Source organism: Erinaceus europaeus, chromosome 2 (genome assembly GCF_950295315.1).
Source record: "Erinaceus europaeus chromosome 2, mEriEur2.1, whole genome shotgun sequence".
NCBI classification, from domain to species: domain Eukaryota; kingdom Metazoa; phylum Chordata; class Mammalia; order Eulipotyphla; family Erinaceidae; genus Erinaceus; species Erinaceus europaeus.
The window spans coordinates 200,113,214-200,128,934 of record NC_080163.1 but is presented as its reverse complement, the minus strand read 5'-3'; the positions used below and the strand labels follow the sequence as shown (position 1 = coordinate 200,128,934).

General features: G+C 47.2%; 1 protein-coding gene across 2 annotated transcripts; it reads left to right on the top strand.

The window, feature by feature from the left end:
- Positions 1-182: 182 nt before the first annotated feature.
- On the top strand, positions 183-14,529 carry LRIT3 (leucine rich repeat, Ig-like and transmembrane domains 3). 2 transcript variants are annotated; one of them, XM_060186259.1, is made up of 5 exons: positions 183-313; positions 2,733-3,199; positions 10,361-10,666; positions 12,963-13,868; positions 14,014-14,529. In XM_060186259.1, the coding sequence occupies exons 1-5, from the start codon at positions 198-200 to the stop codon at positions 14,085-14,087; spliced, it is 1,869 nt and encodes a 622-aa protein (XP_060042242.1). In that variant the 5' UTR covers positions 183-197; the 3' UTR covers positions 14,088-14,529. The 2 variants fall into 2 exon arrangements, with proteins under 2 accessions (XP_060042242.1, XP_060042241.1); XM_060186258.1 differs by having other exon boundaries at positions 12,963-14,529.
- The last annotated feature ends 1,192 nt before the right edge of the window (positions 14,530-15,721 follow it).

Sequence of the window (15,721 nt, the reverse complement as noted above, 5' to 3'; positions counted from 1 at the left end):
GAAACTGATGTTACTCTGCTGAAACTACATTGATCCCCTGTAAGATACAACATACACTTGAAGGCTAAGTAGCTACAGCTCTCAGCTAATCCGGTGTAATCTGCCGCTCCATGGCCGTCTGTATTCTTGGCACACTGCTTTCTGAATGCCTAAGGTTTGGCTTTTCCCTTTTGTTCAAGCACCCTGTGGAGAGAGTGATGCGCCTCTTGGCACACCTATGTGTTACGCTGAGTTTTCTGGAAGGAGTTCGTGTTATGTGTCCTTCACAGTGCTCCTGCGAACACCACGGAAGGAGTGACGACTCGGGGTCAAGGTACGCCTTTCTTGTTTCTAATCAGTCGCATCATTCTGAGAGAAAGGACTCGAAAGCAGGTAAGCCTTATTTCTGCATGCAAGATGGTGCCCTGACTGGCAGAGCTAGCCCCCCAGCCCTCAGGCAGCCTTGTTTTGACAGCAGACTGTTGCTTAAAAATCAAAGGACAGAAGGTTTCATTACAAAGGTGCTAACTTCACTGTGTTAGCGTTGGTTGACCATTCCTTCATAGCTTTCAGTTATGAGCAATCAAAGTTTTTTTTTTTTTACCTTATATTGAGAGACTTGGGGGTGTGAGAACCAGAGCACCACTCTGGCACGCGAGATGCAGGAGATCAAATACCAAATTTCATACCTGAGACTCGGACACTTTATCCACTGCACCACCTCCTGGCCCACAGCCCCTCAAATTCTTAAAAGGCCCTCAAGTCTCTTGAGGTACCCAAACATACTCTGGACTACAAAAGTATTCCTTGCACTCAGCTTCACAGAACACTCTGAGACAGCGAAGCCACTGAAATGTATGTGGCTGACTTAGAAACATATGTGGCTGATTATAGAGAGCACAAGAGAGCAGGGCTGTCAGGAGTCTGGCATGCCGGTCCACCAGCTTCCAGGGTTTTCCATTTCATTTTGAAGATTGTTTATTTCAAGTGGATATAGAGCATAGGAAGCAGGAAGGGAGATCGCAAGAGTAAAGTCAGGGAGGTTCATAATTAGAAATTTTCATTTTTAAGATATTGAGGTTTACAATGACTTTGAAAGATAGGCCGACCCCATCTGTTGAGACATCTTGGGGCTTCCTAGACGTTACTTAACCTCTGAGGTCCTTAACATCTGTCTGGGAAGTGGGAGCAGTTATGATATGCAGGGTCATTTCAGACAGAGTTGCATAGCAAATAGAACACTGTAGTAGACTTAAAAATATTTTTTATTGGGGGTTAATAGTTTAGAGTCTAGTCTTTAACACATAGGCACAGCCTCTCATCTCCCCTTGACTGGTATCTTGGGGACACACCAGGACCCCTATGTCCCTTCATCCTGTCTCTTTCCTCCTTTCCCTGGAGTCCTTTGCTTTGGTGCAATATGCCGCAATCAATCCAAGTTTCACCTCATGTCCTCCCTGACTGTCCTTGATTCTTCAGTTCCAACTCTCAGTGAGATCATTTGGTACTTAAAAGTGTATATATAATAAAAAGATTAGATTTTCTGTGTGGGACTTGGTTGAAGTCAACAGTGAGTCTCTTAATTAATTAAAAGAATCACCCAATTTTACCTTACATTAAACAAATAAGAAGAACATAATTTTGAGAAGATTGTCTTGTATAAGCACTACTTAAATCAAGTTTTGGTATCTCACTGAGTTAATCACTATGTGATTACAGAAGAGGAGAAGACTAACAAATTAAAGATCTACTTGTCAAAAGATAAGCAGCAGGGGGCTGGGTGCTAGCACACCTGGTTAAGTGCACATATTATCATGCATGAGGACCTGGGTTCAAACCCCAGTCCCCACCTGCAGGAGGAAAGCTTCACAAGTGGTGAAGTAGTGCTGCAGGTATCTCTCTGTCTCTCTTTCTCCTTCTCTATCACCCTTCTCTCTCAATTCCTGTCTGTCCTATCAAGATTAGATAAAGCTACTTTGAACATACCTGCTGGGAACACTTTTTTTTTTTTAAGTGATCCTCTTTGAAAGGATCTGTTTATAGTTTGGGGGAGTCGGGGATCGGGAGGGTTCTTTTAAAATAGGCCCCTTGAGGGCTGGCTGGATTATACACTGCTTCTCCATGTGTACCACTTAGGGTGAGCCTGACACCCACCCAGGAAGTTTTGATGCTGGGATGGTCTCTTTCTCTCTCTTATCTCTCTCTCTTAAACCCAGGGACCCACACATGGTATAAAGCATGTGCTCAGCCTGCCTAGCTCTCTCCAGGTTTGATTGATTGGTTATTGCCACCAGGGTTATGCCTGGGGCTCAGTACCTGCACAATGAATCCACTGCCCCTGGTGGCCATTGTTCCTATTTAGAGAGGAGAGGGAGAGAGACATGAAGAGAGAAAGATATCTGCCCCCTGCAGGTGGGAAATGAAAGCTTTCCATGATTCTCTTCTCCCTTCTTTTCTTTTTTCTTTTCTTTTCTTTTCTTTTCTTTTCTTTTCCTTTCCTTTCCTTTTTTTCGCTTTTCTGTTTTATTTATTTCTTTTCTCTTATTTTTTCCCCATTTTTTTTTTTTTTACCAGAGCACTGTGGGTGATAGAATCTGGGACTTCGGAACCTCAGGGCTCCAAAAAGAGACTTCACGAGTCTCTTTTCATAACCATTACGTTATCTCTGTCTCCCCCCGACCACCACCCAGTCCATGATTTTTTCAGATGACTCTGAAAGAGTGGTTTCCCTCCTTGCTTTGCTCTGACACCAGGGTGGTGCTATGTGACGACCTGGATATGACTGAGGTCCCCACCAACCTCCCTGTGGACACAGTGAAGCTCCGCATAGAGAAGACGGCCGTCCGCCAGCTGCCGGCTGAGGCCTTCTATTACCTGGTGGAGCTCCAGTTCCTCTGGGTGACGTACAACACCCTGGGCAGCCTGGACACCAGCAGCTTTTACAACCTGAAGCAGCTTCACGAGCTGCGCCTGGCTGGGAACGCCCTGACCGCCTTCCCCTGGGCAGCTCTGCGGGACATGCCCCAGCTGAGAAGCCTGGATCTGCACAACAACCGCATAGCCAGCGTGCCCCTCGAGGCCACCGGGTACCTCAAGAGCCTCGCCTACCTGGACTTATCAAGCAACAGACTGGCCACCCTGCCGCCAGACTTCCTGGAGAGCTGGGCCCACTCAGTACCACTGCCTAGAAGCCGGGACCTCCCTCGCAGAGCTATTCTGGGTAAGCTCACAAGCCTTGCAGTTCCTTGGGCTCCTCTCCTTATTTTTTAATGTCCTTTGCCCAGTTATTTATTTATTTATTTATTTTATTGGGGGGATTAATGGCTTACAGTCAACAGTAAGTGGTTGATGCATGTGTAACAGTTCTCAGTTTTCTGCAAAACACTCTCACCTCCAGCCTAGAGCTTCCTCCATCATCAGGCACCAGGACCTGAAAGCACTGCTCCTCCCCCCCCTGCCCCAGTTCTCCCCAGAGTCCTTTGCTTTGGTGCAGTACACCAAACCCAGTCCAAGTTCTGCTTTGTGTTTCTCCTTTCTATCTTCATCCCATATTCATCCTGCTCTTTCTGACTGATCTCACTTCACATGATTCCTTCAAGCTCTGTCCAAGATGAGGTGAAAACAGTGACTTCATTTTTATTTTTCCTTCACCACTCCCATCACCAAAGCTCTGTGTCCCCATCCCCATGCCCACAGATAACCACTATAACTCTCCCAGTCTTAGATATAGGTTGAGTTTTTTTTTCACATTTGTATGTTCTCTATATTCTGCATATGAGTGAAACCTATCATCCACATTGGTCTCCAGCTCCCACTGATTCTGTGTGCTCGGAGAAACTAAGATGGAACTATCGGAAAGCAAACTGGCGTCTGTTCAGTGACCTTACCAACAAATCTGTTCCTGCAATTCCAATTAACTCTATCCCCTCTGAAGATTCCTACAGGTGCTTCCGCCAAGCCATCTTCAAAGCAGCTTACCAAGCTATTCCTCGTGGGAGACGTGCTAACTATACGCCTTGTCTTGATGCTGAATGTGAGCAACTACTAAAGCAGTATGATGAGTCGGGCGACCCAGATGTGGCCGACCATCTCATTGCCTCCCTGGATGCAGCACGCCAAGCCCGCTGGCAACAACTCACGGAAAGTCTGAACTTCACCCACTCAAGTAGGAAGGCCTGGAAGCTTCTTCATAGTCTGGGTGCCAGTAGCCAACCCTCTCCCGTCTCCCATCCTCCCATATCTCTAAACTCAGTGGCCAGTCACCTAACTCAAGTTGGACGTGCTAAGATCGACCCAGTCTGGAAAAGAGAAATTTCCTATGAGTGGTCATCCCACTTCCGTTTATCTTGTCCATCTCCAAAACTCTCTCCCTTTACACTGTCTGAACTGGAAGACGCTTTGAAGAGGGTTAAACCAGGAACGGCTGCTGGCTATGATAACATTACCCCAGAACTCATTCTTAACTTGGGCCCTGCGGCAAAGAAGTGGCTCACTACATTCGTGTCCCACATCTTGGAATCCGAATCTATGCCCAAAATATGGCGTCGTGCGAAGATTATAGCAGTTTTGAAACCAAAGAAAGACCCAACACTGGCCGCCAGCTATAGACCAATTTCTCTCCTCTCCGTGTGTTACAAACTCCTCGAGAGGCTGCTTCTGTCACGAATTTCTCCTCTTACAGAGAAATTCCTATCACCCGCCCAAGCTGGTTTCCACCCAGGAAGATCTCCCTGCGAACAAGTCCTGGCCCTCTCAACTTACATTGAAAATGGATTCCAGAAGAATTTAAAGACGGGTGCTGTCTTTGTTGATCTCACAGCAGCCTATGACACGGTCTGGCACCGTGGTCTCCTAGTCAAGATCTCAAGATGCCTGCCTCCATGGGTGGCCAACACTATATCGTTTCTTCTCCAAAACAGAAGATTCCGGGTGCATCTGGGTGACAAGTCTAGTAGATGGAGACTTGTCTCAAGTGGCCTCCCCCAGGGCTCTGTTCTGGCTCCTACGCTATTTAATATTTACATCAATGACCTCCCAGAAACTTCTTCAAGGAAGTTCATCTATGCCGATGACATCTGTTGTGCAACTCAGGCATCCAAGTTCGACATCCTCAAGGAAACACTCATGAAAGACATGTCTCTGATATCTGATTACTGTAAAAAATGGCGACTAATCCCTAGCACTGCAAAAAACGGTATCATCTGTTTTCCATCTACGCCATGCCTCGGCCTCGCGTGAGCTTAATGTGCAGCTTGACGATATGAGAATCCAGCATGAAGCCCAGCCAGTGTATCTTGGCGTTACTCTCGATCGCACTCCGTCATTTCACGAACATCTCATAAAAACTGCAGCAAAGGTGGGCGCGAGGAATCACATCATTGCAAGACTGGCCAGCTCCTCATGGGGCACGAGCGCTTCCACACTACGATCATCATCTCTGGCATTATGCTATTCCACTGCAGAATACTGTGCCCCAGTATGGTTCCGTAGCCCCCATGTCCACTTGGTCGATTCCAAATTATATTCCTCCATGAGGATAATTTCTGGAACCATCCGTTCCACCCCGGTTCCATGGCTGCCAGTTCTTAGCGACATCGCCCCGCCAGATATTCGTCGGGATGCGGCATCATCTAAGTTCATTTCCCACGTCTACGCTCGACCGGACCTGCCAATATACGCGGATATCTTCGCCCACCCTGTCCAACGCTTGACGTCTCGTCACCCAATCTGGTCTCCTACGCCTACACTGAACTTCTCTGTTCCAGTCTCTTGGAAACAGAGTTGGCAGTCAGCTGAGGTAAAGAACAAACACAGACCCCTGCAAGCGTCAACCCGGCTTTGACCTAGCACGTTATGATTGGGCCCTCCTCAATCGCTATCGAACAGGCCATGGCCGGTGCACCGCTATGTTGCATTGCTGGGGAGCCAGAGATGACCCGAACTGCCCCTGCGGCTCCAGACAGACTATGACCCACATAGTCAACGACTGCCGCCTCTCCAGATTCAAAGGTGGTCTCGAAACTTTACATCAGGCTCCACCTGACGCTGTTGACTAGCTACGGAAGAAGGGCAAACGCTAGAAAAAGAAGAAGTGAAACCTTTCTGCAGTTGTCCTTTACCTCCTTACTTGCTTCAGTAAGCGTCATCTTCTGTGGGGCCGGGTGGTGGAACATCTGGTTGAGCGCACATGTTACAAAGCCCAAGGACCTGGGCTCGAGCCCCCAGTCCCCACCTGCAAGGGGGAAGCTTTGCGAATGGTGAAGCAGTGCTGCAGGTGCCTCACTATCTCTCTCCCTCCCTATCATTCCCATTCCCTCTTGATTTCTGGTTGTATCTATCCAATAAGTAAATGAAGATAATAAAAGAAAATATATTTTTTTAAAGCATAATCTTCTCCAGTTCCATCCACTTTATCCTAAAGGCCACAACATCATCTTTTGGTATTGCTGTATAATACTCTGTTGAGTATATGTTCCATAACCTTTTCATCCACTCATCTGTTGACGGGCATTTTGACTGTTTCCTCTCAGGGAGAGAAATTCTGACTGTAATAGTCACAGCCAGTATTTATTCAGTAGTTTCTCTGTTTCAGGCACAGTTCTAAGCAATTTTTTAAATTTCTTTATTAGGGATTTAATGTTTTACATTCAACAGTAAATACAGTAGTTTGTACATGCATAACGTTTCCCAGTTTTCCATATAACAATACAATCCCCACTAGGTCTTCTCCCCCAAACCCACCCCAGAGTCTTTTACTTTGGTTTAATACACCAACTCCAGTTCAGGTTCTACTTGTGTTTTCTCTTCTGGTCTTGTTTTTCAACTTCTGCCTGAGAGTGAGATCATCTCATATTCATCCTTCTGTTTCTGACTTGTTTGACGTAACATGATTTTTTCAAGGCCCATCCAAGATGGGCTGAAAACGGTGAAGTCACCATTTTTAATAGCTGAGTAGTATTCCATTGTGTATATAGACCACAACTTGCTCAGCCACTCATCTGTTGTTGCACACCTGGGTTTCTTCCAGGTTTTGGCTATTACAAATTATGCTGCTATGAACATATGTGTTATGAACAGATCTTTTTGGATGGGTGTGTTGGGTTCCTTAGGATATGATCCCCAGGATCATAGGGTAGGTCCATTTCTAGCCTTCTGAAAGTTCTTCAGATTGTTCTCCACAGAGGTTGGACCTATTGACATTCCCACCAGCAGTACAGGAGGGTTCCTTTGACCCCACAAACTCCCCAGCATTTGCTGCTGAGTTCTAAGCAATTTGAATGTATCAGCTTACATAAATCTTCACAAAATCCCTGGGGTTACCTGCAGTCTACCCATCACTCCCAAGTGACAAGAGATAGAGCTCAGATGTGATGTGTGCAGGCTGGCATCAAAGGCTGCCATCTCTCCTTTTGCTCCTCTGCCTAAAACCTTGGCAGGAGTCGCCATAGCAACAGGGCACAGTCACTGTGGCTTAGCACAGAGTAAGTTCCTCACTGGTCCTTCCCTGTGAAATCTGTTCACGCCAGCAGTTGAGAGCTGTGTGTGCAGTAGTATTTCACTGTGTACACAGCCTACTCAGCCACTCGTCTGTTGTTGGACACCTGGGTTGCTTCCAGGTTTTGGCTGTCACACATTGTGCGGCTATGAACATCGGTGCACGCGGATCTCTCTGGGTGAGTGTGTCTGCTTCCTGCTCCTCTCTTTGTTTTACTGCCTTCAGGTGTCCTGTCTTCATGTCTCTTGAATTTGGGTTCTTACTCCATACTTGTATTTAAGATGGCGTTTGATAGAGTGACAGCAGTTTATCCAGCACCCTGTGAGTGTGTGCGCGTGTGTGTGCGTGCGTGCGTGTGTGTGTGCGCGTGCATGTGTGTGTGTGTGCGAGTGTGTGTGTGTGTGTGCGAGTGTGTGTGTGTGTGTGTGTGCGAGTGCGTGTGTGTGTGTGCGTGTGCGTGTGTGCATGTGTGTGTGCGTGTGTGTTACAGCTGGGCCCATATACAAAGAGATTAAATAGCTCTGGTCAGGCCACGGCTGAGTGAGGGAATTCACCCACCTGCCCTGATTCTGTGCGTAAACTAACAGTCCCTACTTGGCTTAGTCACACTTTTGCTCAGTCCTCTTTTCAACCTCTCTTCAAGCTTTCGTGGTGCTCCTCAGGAGTGCAGGGCGCAGCAGAATCTTTACAGGCAGCAGCAGCTTCATTAGTTCGGAGCAGCTGCTGGGCTGGCAAGATAGGTCACCTGGGTGATACACCTGCTTTGCCATCTGCTCCTGTGCACTTTTGAGTCCCCACCACCAACAACACACTGGAGGAAGCTTCAGGGCTGTGGTGTCTTTTCTTTTCTTCTTCTGGCTCTGTCTGAAAAACTAGTGGCAAGTTCCTGGCTATGATAAAAAAATGATAGCTTTCAACTTAATTTGAAAGGAAATGATGGTGACACCAGTTATTTTACTGGCCCCTTGTGGGTTTCCTCCTGGAGTTGGTCTTGTAGCCCATGATCAGCATGTCTATTTTGATCCTGACATTGGGAGACTCACACTAGCTTCCTGAGTTCAGTATTATTAGACAGCACATAGAGGCAGAGAATGAGACCTTTTTAAATACAAGTTTTATTTGTTATGAGTAGCATGTTACAAGACTGTAAGACTACAATGTATAGCTCGACACCACACCCACCACCAGAGTTCTGTATCTCCATCCTCGCAAAGATAATCACTAGAGTTCTCACAAGTCTTATACTTTGCTTACTTCTGTTTTGTTTGGATTTTTTTTTTGGCAAGTTCATATAAATCACATCTCTAGATTCCACATATGAGTGAGATAATCTGGTAGTCTTTCATCTTTTTGCTTATTTCGCTTATTTCCATCATTAACTCTGACTCCATCCATTTTATCCCAAAAGACACACTATCATCTTTTTTATTGCAGGGTAGTATTCCATGAAATATATATCCCATAAATTCTTTATCTAGTTATCTGTCAATGGGCATTTAGGCTGCTTCTACTCTGGCTATTTTGAATAATGCAGCTATGAACATAGGAGTGCATATGTCCCTTCTAATTAGTGTTTAGTGTTTGAGTGCCCACTGGGTAAATGCCTAAGAGTGGTACTGCTCAATCATAAGGCAATTCCATTTTTATGTGTTTAAGTATTCTCCATACCATCTTCCAAAGGGGCTATACCAGTTAGCATTTCCAGCAGCAGTGAAGCAGAGTTCCCTCTCTCCACAATCTGTCATTTCCTGGTTGTTGATGTAAATAATTCTCTCAGGTGTGAGATGGTTTCTCATTTGCATTAAATAATGAGGCCTTTAAGATCAGAACACACTGGTTCAAATTCTGACTGTCCGTCACCATGTAACCTTGCTTTTAGAGTAACATCCGTCCTGGATTTAATCTTTCTTCTGAACTTGAAGAGAAGCTTGAAATAGAAAACAATTTTATTGCTCAGCCCAGCACATGTGGACTCCGGTAGCTTAACATTTGTTCCTTTAGCTGCCATTTCTTCTTTCCGATTTACTGTAAGTAGAGAAGAGACAGCAGTTTCAATGCTCTGTGACATTTTTTTACTATCCTACTCGAAGGTCATGACCCTCTGGCTAAGAGTTTTGAAAACTGAGGCTGACCTTGCAGGAACTTGGAACTGAACACTGACAGCAGATTTTCTCTCTCTCTTTCTTTCTTTCTGCTGGTCCTTTCTTGAAGGGAAATTTCAACACTTTATCCCCATGGCCACCAGATGTGACATTAATGGCAAGCCGTGTCTGTCTGTACCAACCTTTTCAGTCTTACCTCCTGACACCGCCTGCATTTTATCCTACACTTTTGTAACTCAGAACTGCTAGGGCCCCCACAGTGGAGCGAACCTTCTAGTGCCCTGATGCATCGTAAAATCATACAAAACCTTGACATATGTGTGACCCACATGATGATGTAAGAACTTTTGTAGTACCTGAGAAATGCCTCTATCACTGAATTTAACATTCCGTGATAACTGGCTTCAAATATTGGTTCTCACACTGACTGGCCATGTGTCAAAGTTATCTGGCTTATGCCATGACTTATTTTTAAGTTGGGGATGAAAATACTTCCTTGTAGAATTTGGGGAGATTAAATGAAATAATACAGACAAGTGCTTCAAGTCCAGTGTAAAGCAAATGCCTGATAACTGTTAGCTGTGATCATTAGTGATCTGGGCTGGCAGGACAGGTCCACTTAGATAGTGGGATGAAATGACTCCATTTCATCCCTCCTCACCCCTACCCCCCAGGAGCACTTCTGTTTCAGGGAAGTGTAGATTATCTGATGCCCCATGGGGCTGTGATGCACGCCGACATCATCAGAGAACCCTTTTCCCAGCTTGTCTCCCCTCTGCTCTAGGTCTGCAGGACAATCCTTGGTTGTGTGATTGCCACATTTCCAAAGTGATTGAGCTGTCCAAAGTGGCCGACCCCACTGTGGTGCTCCTGGACCCGCTGATGGTCTGTAGTGAGCCGGAACGCCTGGCAGGGATCACCTTTCAGCGGGCCGAGCTGGAGCAGTGTCAGAAGCTGTCGGTGATGACCTCAGCCACCCAGATCACATCGGTCCTGGGCAGCAACGTCCTGTTGCGGTGTGACGCCACCGGGGCTCCCACCCCACAGCTCACATGGACCAGAGCGGATAGCCTGCCGGTTAATTCCACAGGTAGGTTCTGCACACAGGCCTTGAGACAGGAGTTTTCAAATGACTGAACTTCATCTCATACTTTTGTGTGATCTGAAATTACCTGGCTAATTCTAGTGGAGTCTGTCAAGACTGTTGGGTGCAAGAAACCAGAAACATGATTGGTTAATGTCTTCCGCAGCTCATTTGATTAACTGTAAAGATGAAATCAGACCACCCTTTTTTTTTTCTTGAAAGCAATATGATACAGTGGGCAGATGGTTGCAAACAAGGCCTTTGTCTTAGTCAGGCTTGGCTACAACTCACGGCAACATTTACCACCATTCCAGTTTTCCCGAGGGGACTTGTTAATCAAGTTTCTCATTTTTTGAGTCATCATTTACATAATAACCTTTACATCCAGGTCTCACTGTGAGGCCAAGTGTCTGGTTATCAGAAATGCTGGATATCTTGAGGAGAGGATCAGCTCAGGTGTTTCACACTGAGGATCCAGGCAGTACCAGCCCTTCAGGAGGGAAATGTTCCTGGTGAAGGCAGAGTGGTAGCATAAGCTTTGGGCTTCTCCTCTTCAGTCTGCACCCAGCAGGTGCCTCAGCTCATCACAGTGTTGCTGGAGAGAGATAGCCACACCTCTGAGTGTCTGAAGAAGGTGGGTGGCTAGGACTCGTGGAGGCAGAGGTGTTTAAAGCAGCAATTCAGGTCTCCACAAGCCAACCTGCGGCTCAAGCCATTAGTCTTAGCTAAGCCGACAGTAGTGGAGGTGTGGGGCTTGCCATATGCTGACAATCTCGGCTCCCCCCAGCCCCGAAGGGAACCCTAAGAGATGCTGTGAGGGCAGCAGCGGCGGAGGTCTTCCCCTCCCCACCCCTCTGGCAGCACCCAGGACCTCAGTAACTGCTGCGGTAACTCCTAAAGCAGCAGGACGCCCAGACTCCTGGCAGAGCAGTGGCTGGCGGACAGTCTTAAAGCCACAGGAAACCAGTGTGTCAAACACAGCGACAACAAAAACAACGACAACAAAAAGGCACAGTGGTGTGGTGTCACCAACAGAAAATGGCCACCTTCCAGAAGCCAAACAAAGTCTCAGCAGGTTTGGATCTGAGTGACCCAGAATTAATTCATAAGAACTGTCCTGAAGAAACTCAGCTGGTGACAGGGAAACTCAGCGAAACAATGTCATGAATTCAGGAACCCAACTGAATGAGCGGGGGCAAAATACGGTGGAAAAGAAAGAGAGAAAGGAAACAGGAGCCCGGGAGACATTCTGCAGCCGAGAAGGAAAGAGAGGATGACCAGACTTTGTGAGAACTCCGGTGTAGGAGAGTGAAACTGCACCTCTGAACTCTTTCAGTTTTGTAGAAGGCTGTTATATTACTAATAATACACATTTAAGAACAAAATCAGAGCTTCTGGAGCTGAAACATCGACCAGACAAAAAGATGGCCCTAGAGTACACTGATCATGGAAGGAACCACATGGGAGAGGTTAGTGATTGCTCCTCTGCTGGACATGGATATTGGCAACTATGGAAGCCAGAACTACTTTTTTTTTTTCTACACACCAAGAAGAAATTTGGTCCTGAAAGTAAAGTGTTAGGGAAAGATGACCAGAGGGCTCTGAACCCTAGTTTCACTGGGTTCTGGAACTTTTGTAACAAGGAACCTTTGGTTTTTTAGACCATCAGTGAGAGGGAAGGGATTCTGGAGAACACCTGAGGAAGTCAGGTGCTGCTTCTCTTATCTGAGAGGAAAGAGGAAAAAGCAAGGACAACTATAGGATGATCACATTCATAAGTGGAATATGAGGATTGAAACACATGATCTTGAAAAAAGAAAAAACCCGTAACTATGACATTGGAACAACAATGATGGTTGGGGAGGAGGCACAGAACTTTCATGGTGGGAGTGGTGTGGAGTCATCCCCTTATTATGGTATAAGCTTGGAAATCGCTAATAAAATAGAAAATAAAATTAAAAACTTTGGAGACAGGCTTAAAGTCATGGATTGTGTTGTGTCTAAAATCACATACTACCTAGGCATCCCAATCTATTTCTCAGCCCTATTTGTAAAAGATGCTGGTCCCCTTACAGACCCCATGGCCCCTGTGTGGCCTAGACCTTCATGTACGTGGAAGATGGAGAACCATCTTTCAGAACCACCAGCCACCACCAGCGCCTGGTGTACTCTCCGAGTACCATCTGTTGCCCTCTTGGCTGTGGGCCAGGCGATGGTGTGATCAGACAGGGGCTTCCTTTCCCGTTGGCGTGTTGCATGAGTCTCTGCTTTTCTCGCTGAGTATTGCTTTGTTTCCTTTTAGTCATCCAGGAATCTCCGGAGGAAGGAGTCAGATGGTCCATCATCAGCTTGACAAGCATTTCTCACAAGCATGCCGGGGACTATAAATGCCAGGCTAAAAATCTGGCTGGGACGTCCGAGGCTGTGGTTACGGTGATGGTGGTGAGCGCTGTCACAACTACTGAGTCGTCAGACACTTCCAGAGGAGCTGAAGAGCCCCCCGCGCAGCTCCCGCCGGAATCTAGAAACTCCACGGCCATTCTGGCTTTCCTGGCATCTTCCTGGCCTCCTTCTTCCCCGACCTCCCCCACCCTTTCTGCTTTTAACTCTTCTCCTGCCTCGACTGCTTCACTCTCCTCTTCTCCTTCCTTCTCCTCCACTACTCCTTCAGCAGCGACTCTAAGAGCCAGAAGGCCAACCAGCAGCCCCCCCGCCAGCCAGCAGGATGGGAAAGGCCCTGTGAAGGTGGTGGAGCCGGCTGGAAATAAGCTTCCCTCCTCCAGAGCCAGTAAGAAGGAAGGGCTGGAGTTACAGGATCGAGTGAAGCCCTTGGAGACCAGTGGCACAGTGGGGAATCTCAGGGTGTTCAGCCGGACCCGGGACAGTGTGACCCTGATGTGGGATGTGGCCAACTCCACGCAGAGCCAGGAGCTCACCGTGCAGTACTTCAGGCCCGGCGACCAGGACCCGCTGCTGCTGCCCGCACACTCCAGCCAGGAGCAAGTCACCATCGCAGGCTTGGAGCCCGGCCAGCAGTACGTGGCCTGCGTGTGTCCGAAAGGAGTCCCTCCCCGGCAGGGCCAGTGTGTCACCTTCTCTACCGAGGGAGGTGGAGCGGGCTCCTTGCTGGTCGCGGTGGGTGGCACGGCCTGTGTCCTCCTTCTGCTTTTGATTTTTCTCCTGCTGTACAAAGTCTGCAGTCTGCAGTGTAAGTCGGATTCCTTGTGGGATGACGACCTGGCCAAAGAGACCTACGTTCAGTTTGAGACCCTGTCCCCCCGATCTCAGAGTCTAGGGGAGCTCTGGACGCGAAGGCACAGGGATGACTCTGAAAAGTTGCTGCTCTGTTCTAGGCCAAGTGTGGACTCTCAGAGGACTTGTACTGACAGAAGTGGAGCTTCCAGACTGGAACACTGTCACTGAGTAGTCACAGCAGAGGCACGCTGGGTGCCACACAGCTTCTGCCACAGAATGAAGGCTCTGAGGCCATAGTTGCCCATGTCTGTGGGTGATATTTTGGACAGAGCTTTGGGGGGCTGGAGATAGTTGCCTTACCCTGTGCAGAACCCTGGGCTGGAGCCCTGACACCACATGGGAGCACCGGACTGCACCAGGGGAGGGCCGTGGTTGGTGGAATGGTGCTATGGTGTTTCCTCTCTTTTGACTTCTTCATTTTTCTTTCAATAAAAATAAGAATGAATAAGTGGGGAAAGTATTCAACAGTGGTATCTCACAGGCATGTGTGAGACATGGAGCTGCATTTACAAAATCATGGTCATAAATCAAGAGTTCTGGACAGACTTTTGTATTTGTCATGAAAATCAGGCGTGTTTAAAATGTATCTTGCAACTTCTGAATGGAGAAGACAAGTGACAGAGACAATTTTGAATTTCTCTTCAGTTCTTTCAAGTTAAAAGATGGCAAAGAGATAAACAAGTGGACACATTGGATTCAGCGAGAAAAGATGGCAAGGGGGGGGGGGCGGGTGGTGGCGCACCTGGTTGGGTGCACATGTTACAGTGTGCAAGGACCTGGGTTTGAATCCCCGGTCCCCACCTGCAAGTGGAAAGCTTTGAAAGTGGTGAAGCAGTGCTGCAGGTGTCTTTCTGTCCCTCTCCTTCTCTATCTCTCTCTTCTCTCTTGATTTCTGGCTGTCTCTACCCAATACATAAAGATAATAAAGAAAAAGACAGCTAAGGGCTGCTGAAATAGCTCACTGGGCTAGTGCTCTGCTTTGTCATGTGGACACCCAGATTTGAGCCTGGCCCCCACCACAGTGAAGGAAGCTTCAGCCTCTCTCTCTCTCCATCTCTCTCCTTCTCCCTCTCCCTCTCTTTCTCTCTCTCTCACTCTATGTTAAAATAACAACAACAGGGTCAGATGGAGGCGCACCTGGTTGAGCACACATGTTACAATGCACAAGGACCTGGGTTCAAGGCCCCCACATAGATTGTGCTTATGTGTCAAAGATTGTACTGGAAACTATTAAATAAAAAAATAGTTAATTAAAAAAAAAAGAAAGGAAGGAAGGAATACAGTGCTATAGCCAGGTGGTGGTGCATCTGGTTAAGCTCACACATTAAAGGTTCAAGCCCCTGATCCCCACCTGCAGGGAGAAAACTTCATGAGTGGTGAAGCAGGTCTACAGTTATCTCTCTATCTCTCTACTTCTCTATCTCCCCTTCCCTCTCAAGTCTTCTCTGTCTCTATCCAATAATAAAAATATTTTTTAAAAAAGGGGTGTTGAGCGCACATGGCACAAAACGCAAAGACTGGCTGGCATAAGATCCCAGTTCAAGCCCCTGGCTCCCCACCTGCAGGGACACCTCACAAGCGCTGAAGCAGATCTGCAGGTGTCTATCTTTCTCTCCCCCTCTTTGCTCCCCTCTCTCCACTTCTCTTTGTCTTATCCAACAACAATGACAGCAATAACAACAATAATAATAACAACGATAAACAACAGGGGCAACAAAAGGGGGAAAAAAGGGCCTCCAGGAGCAGTGGATTCGTAGTGCAGGCATCGAGCCCCAGCAATAACCCTGGAGACAAAAAAAAAAAAAA

Coding starts and splice junctions, on each gene's coding strand:
- LRIT3 (XM_060186258.1), top strand. CDS start 198: ATGCGCCTCTTGGCACACCTATGTGTTACGCTGAGTTTTCTGGAAGGA. Junction 314..2,732: donor AGTGACGACTCGGGGTCAAG/GTACGCCTTTCT, acceptor CTCTGACACCAG/GGTGGTGCTATGTGACGACC. Junction 3,200..10,360: donor CCCTCGCAGAGCTATTCTGG/GTAAGCTCACAA, acceptor CCTCTGCTCTAG/GTCTGCAGGACAATCCTTGG.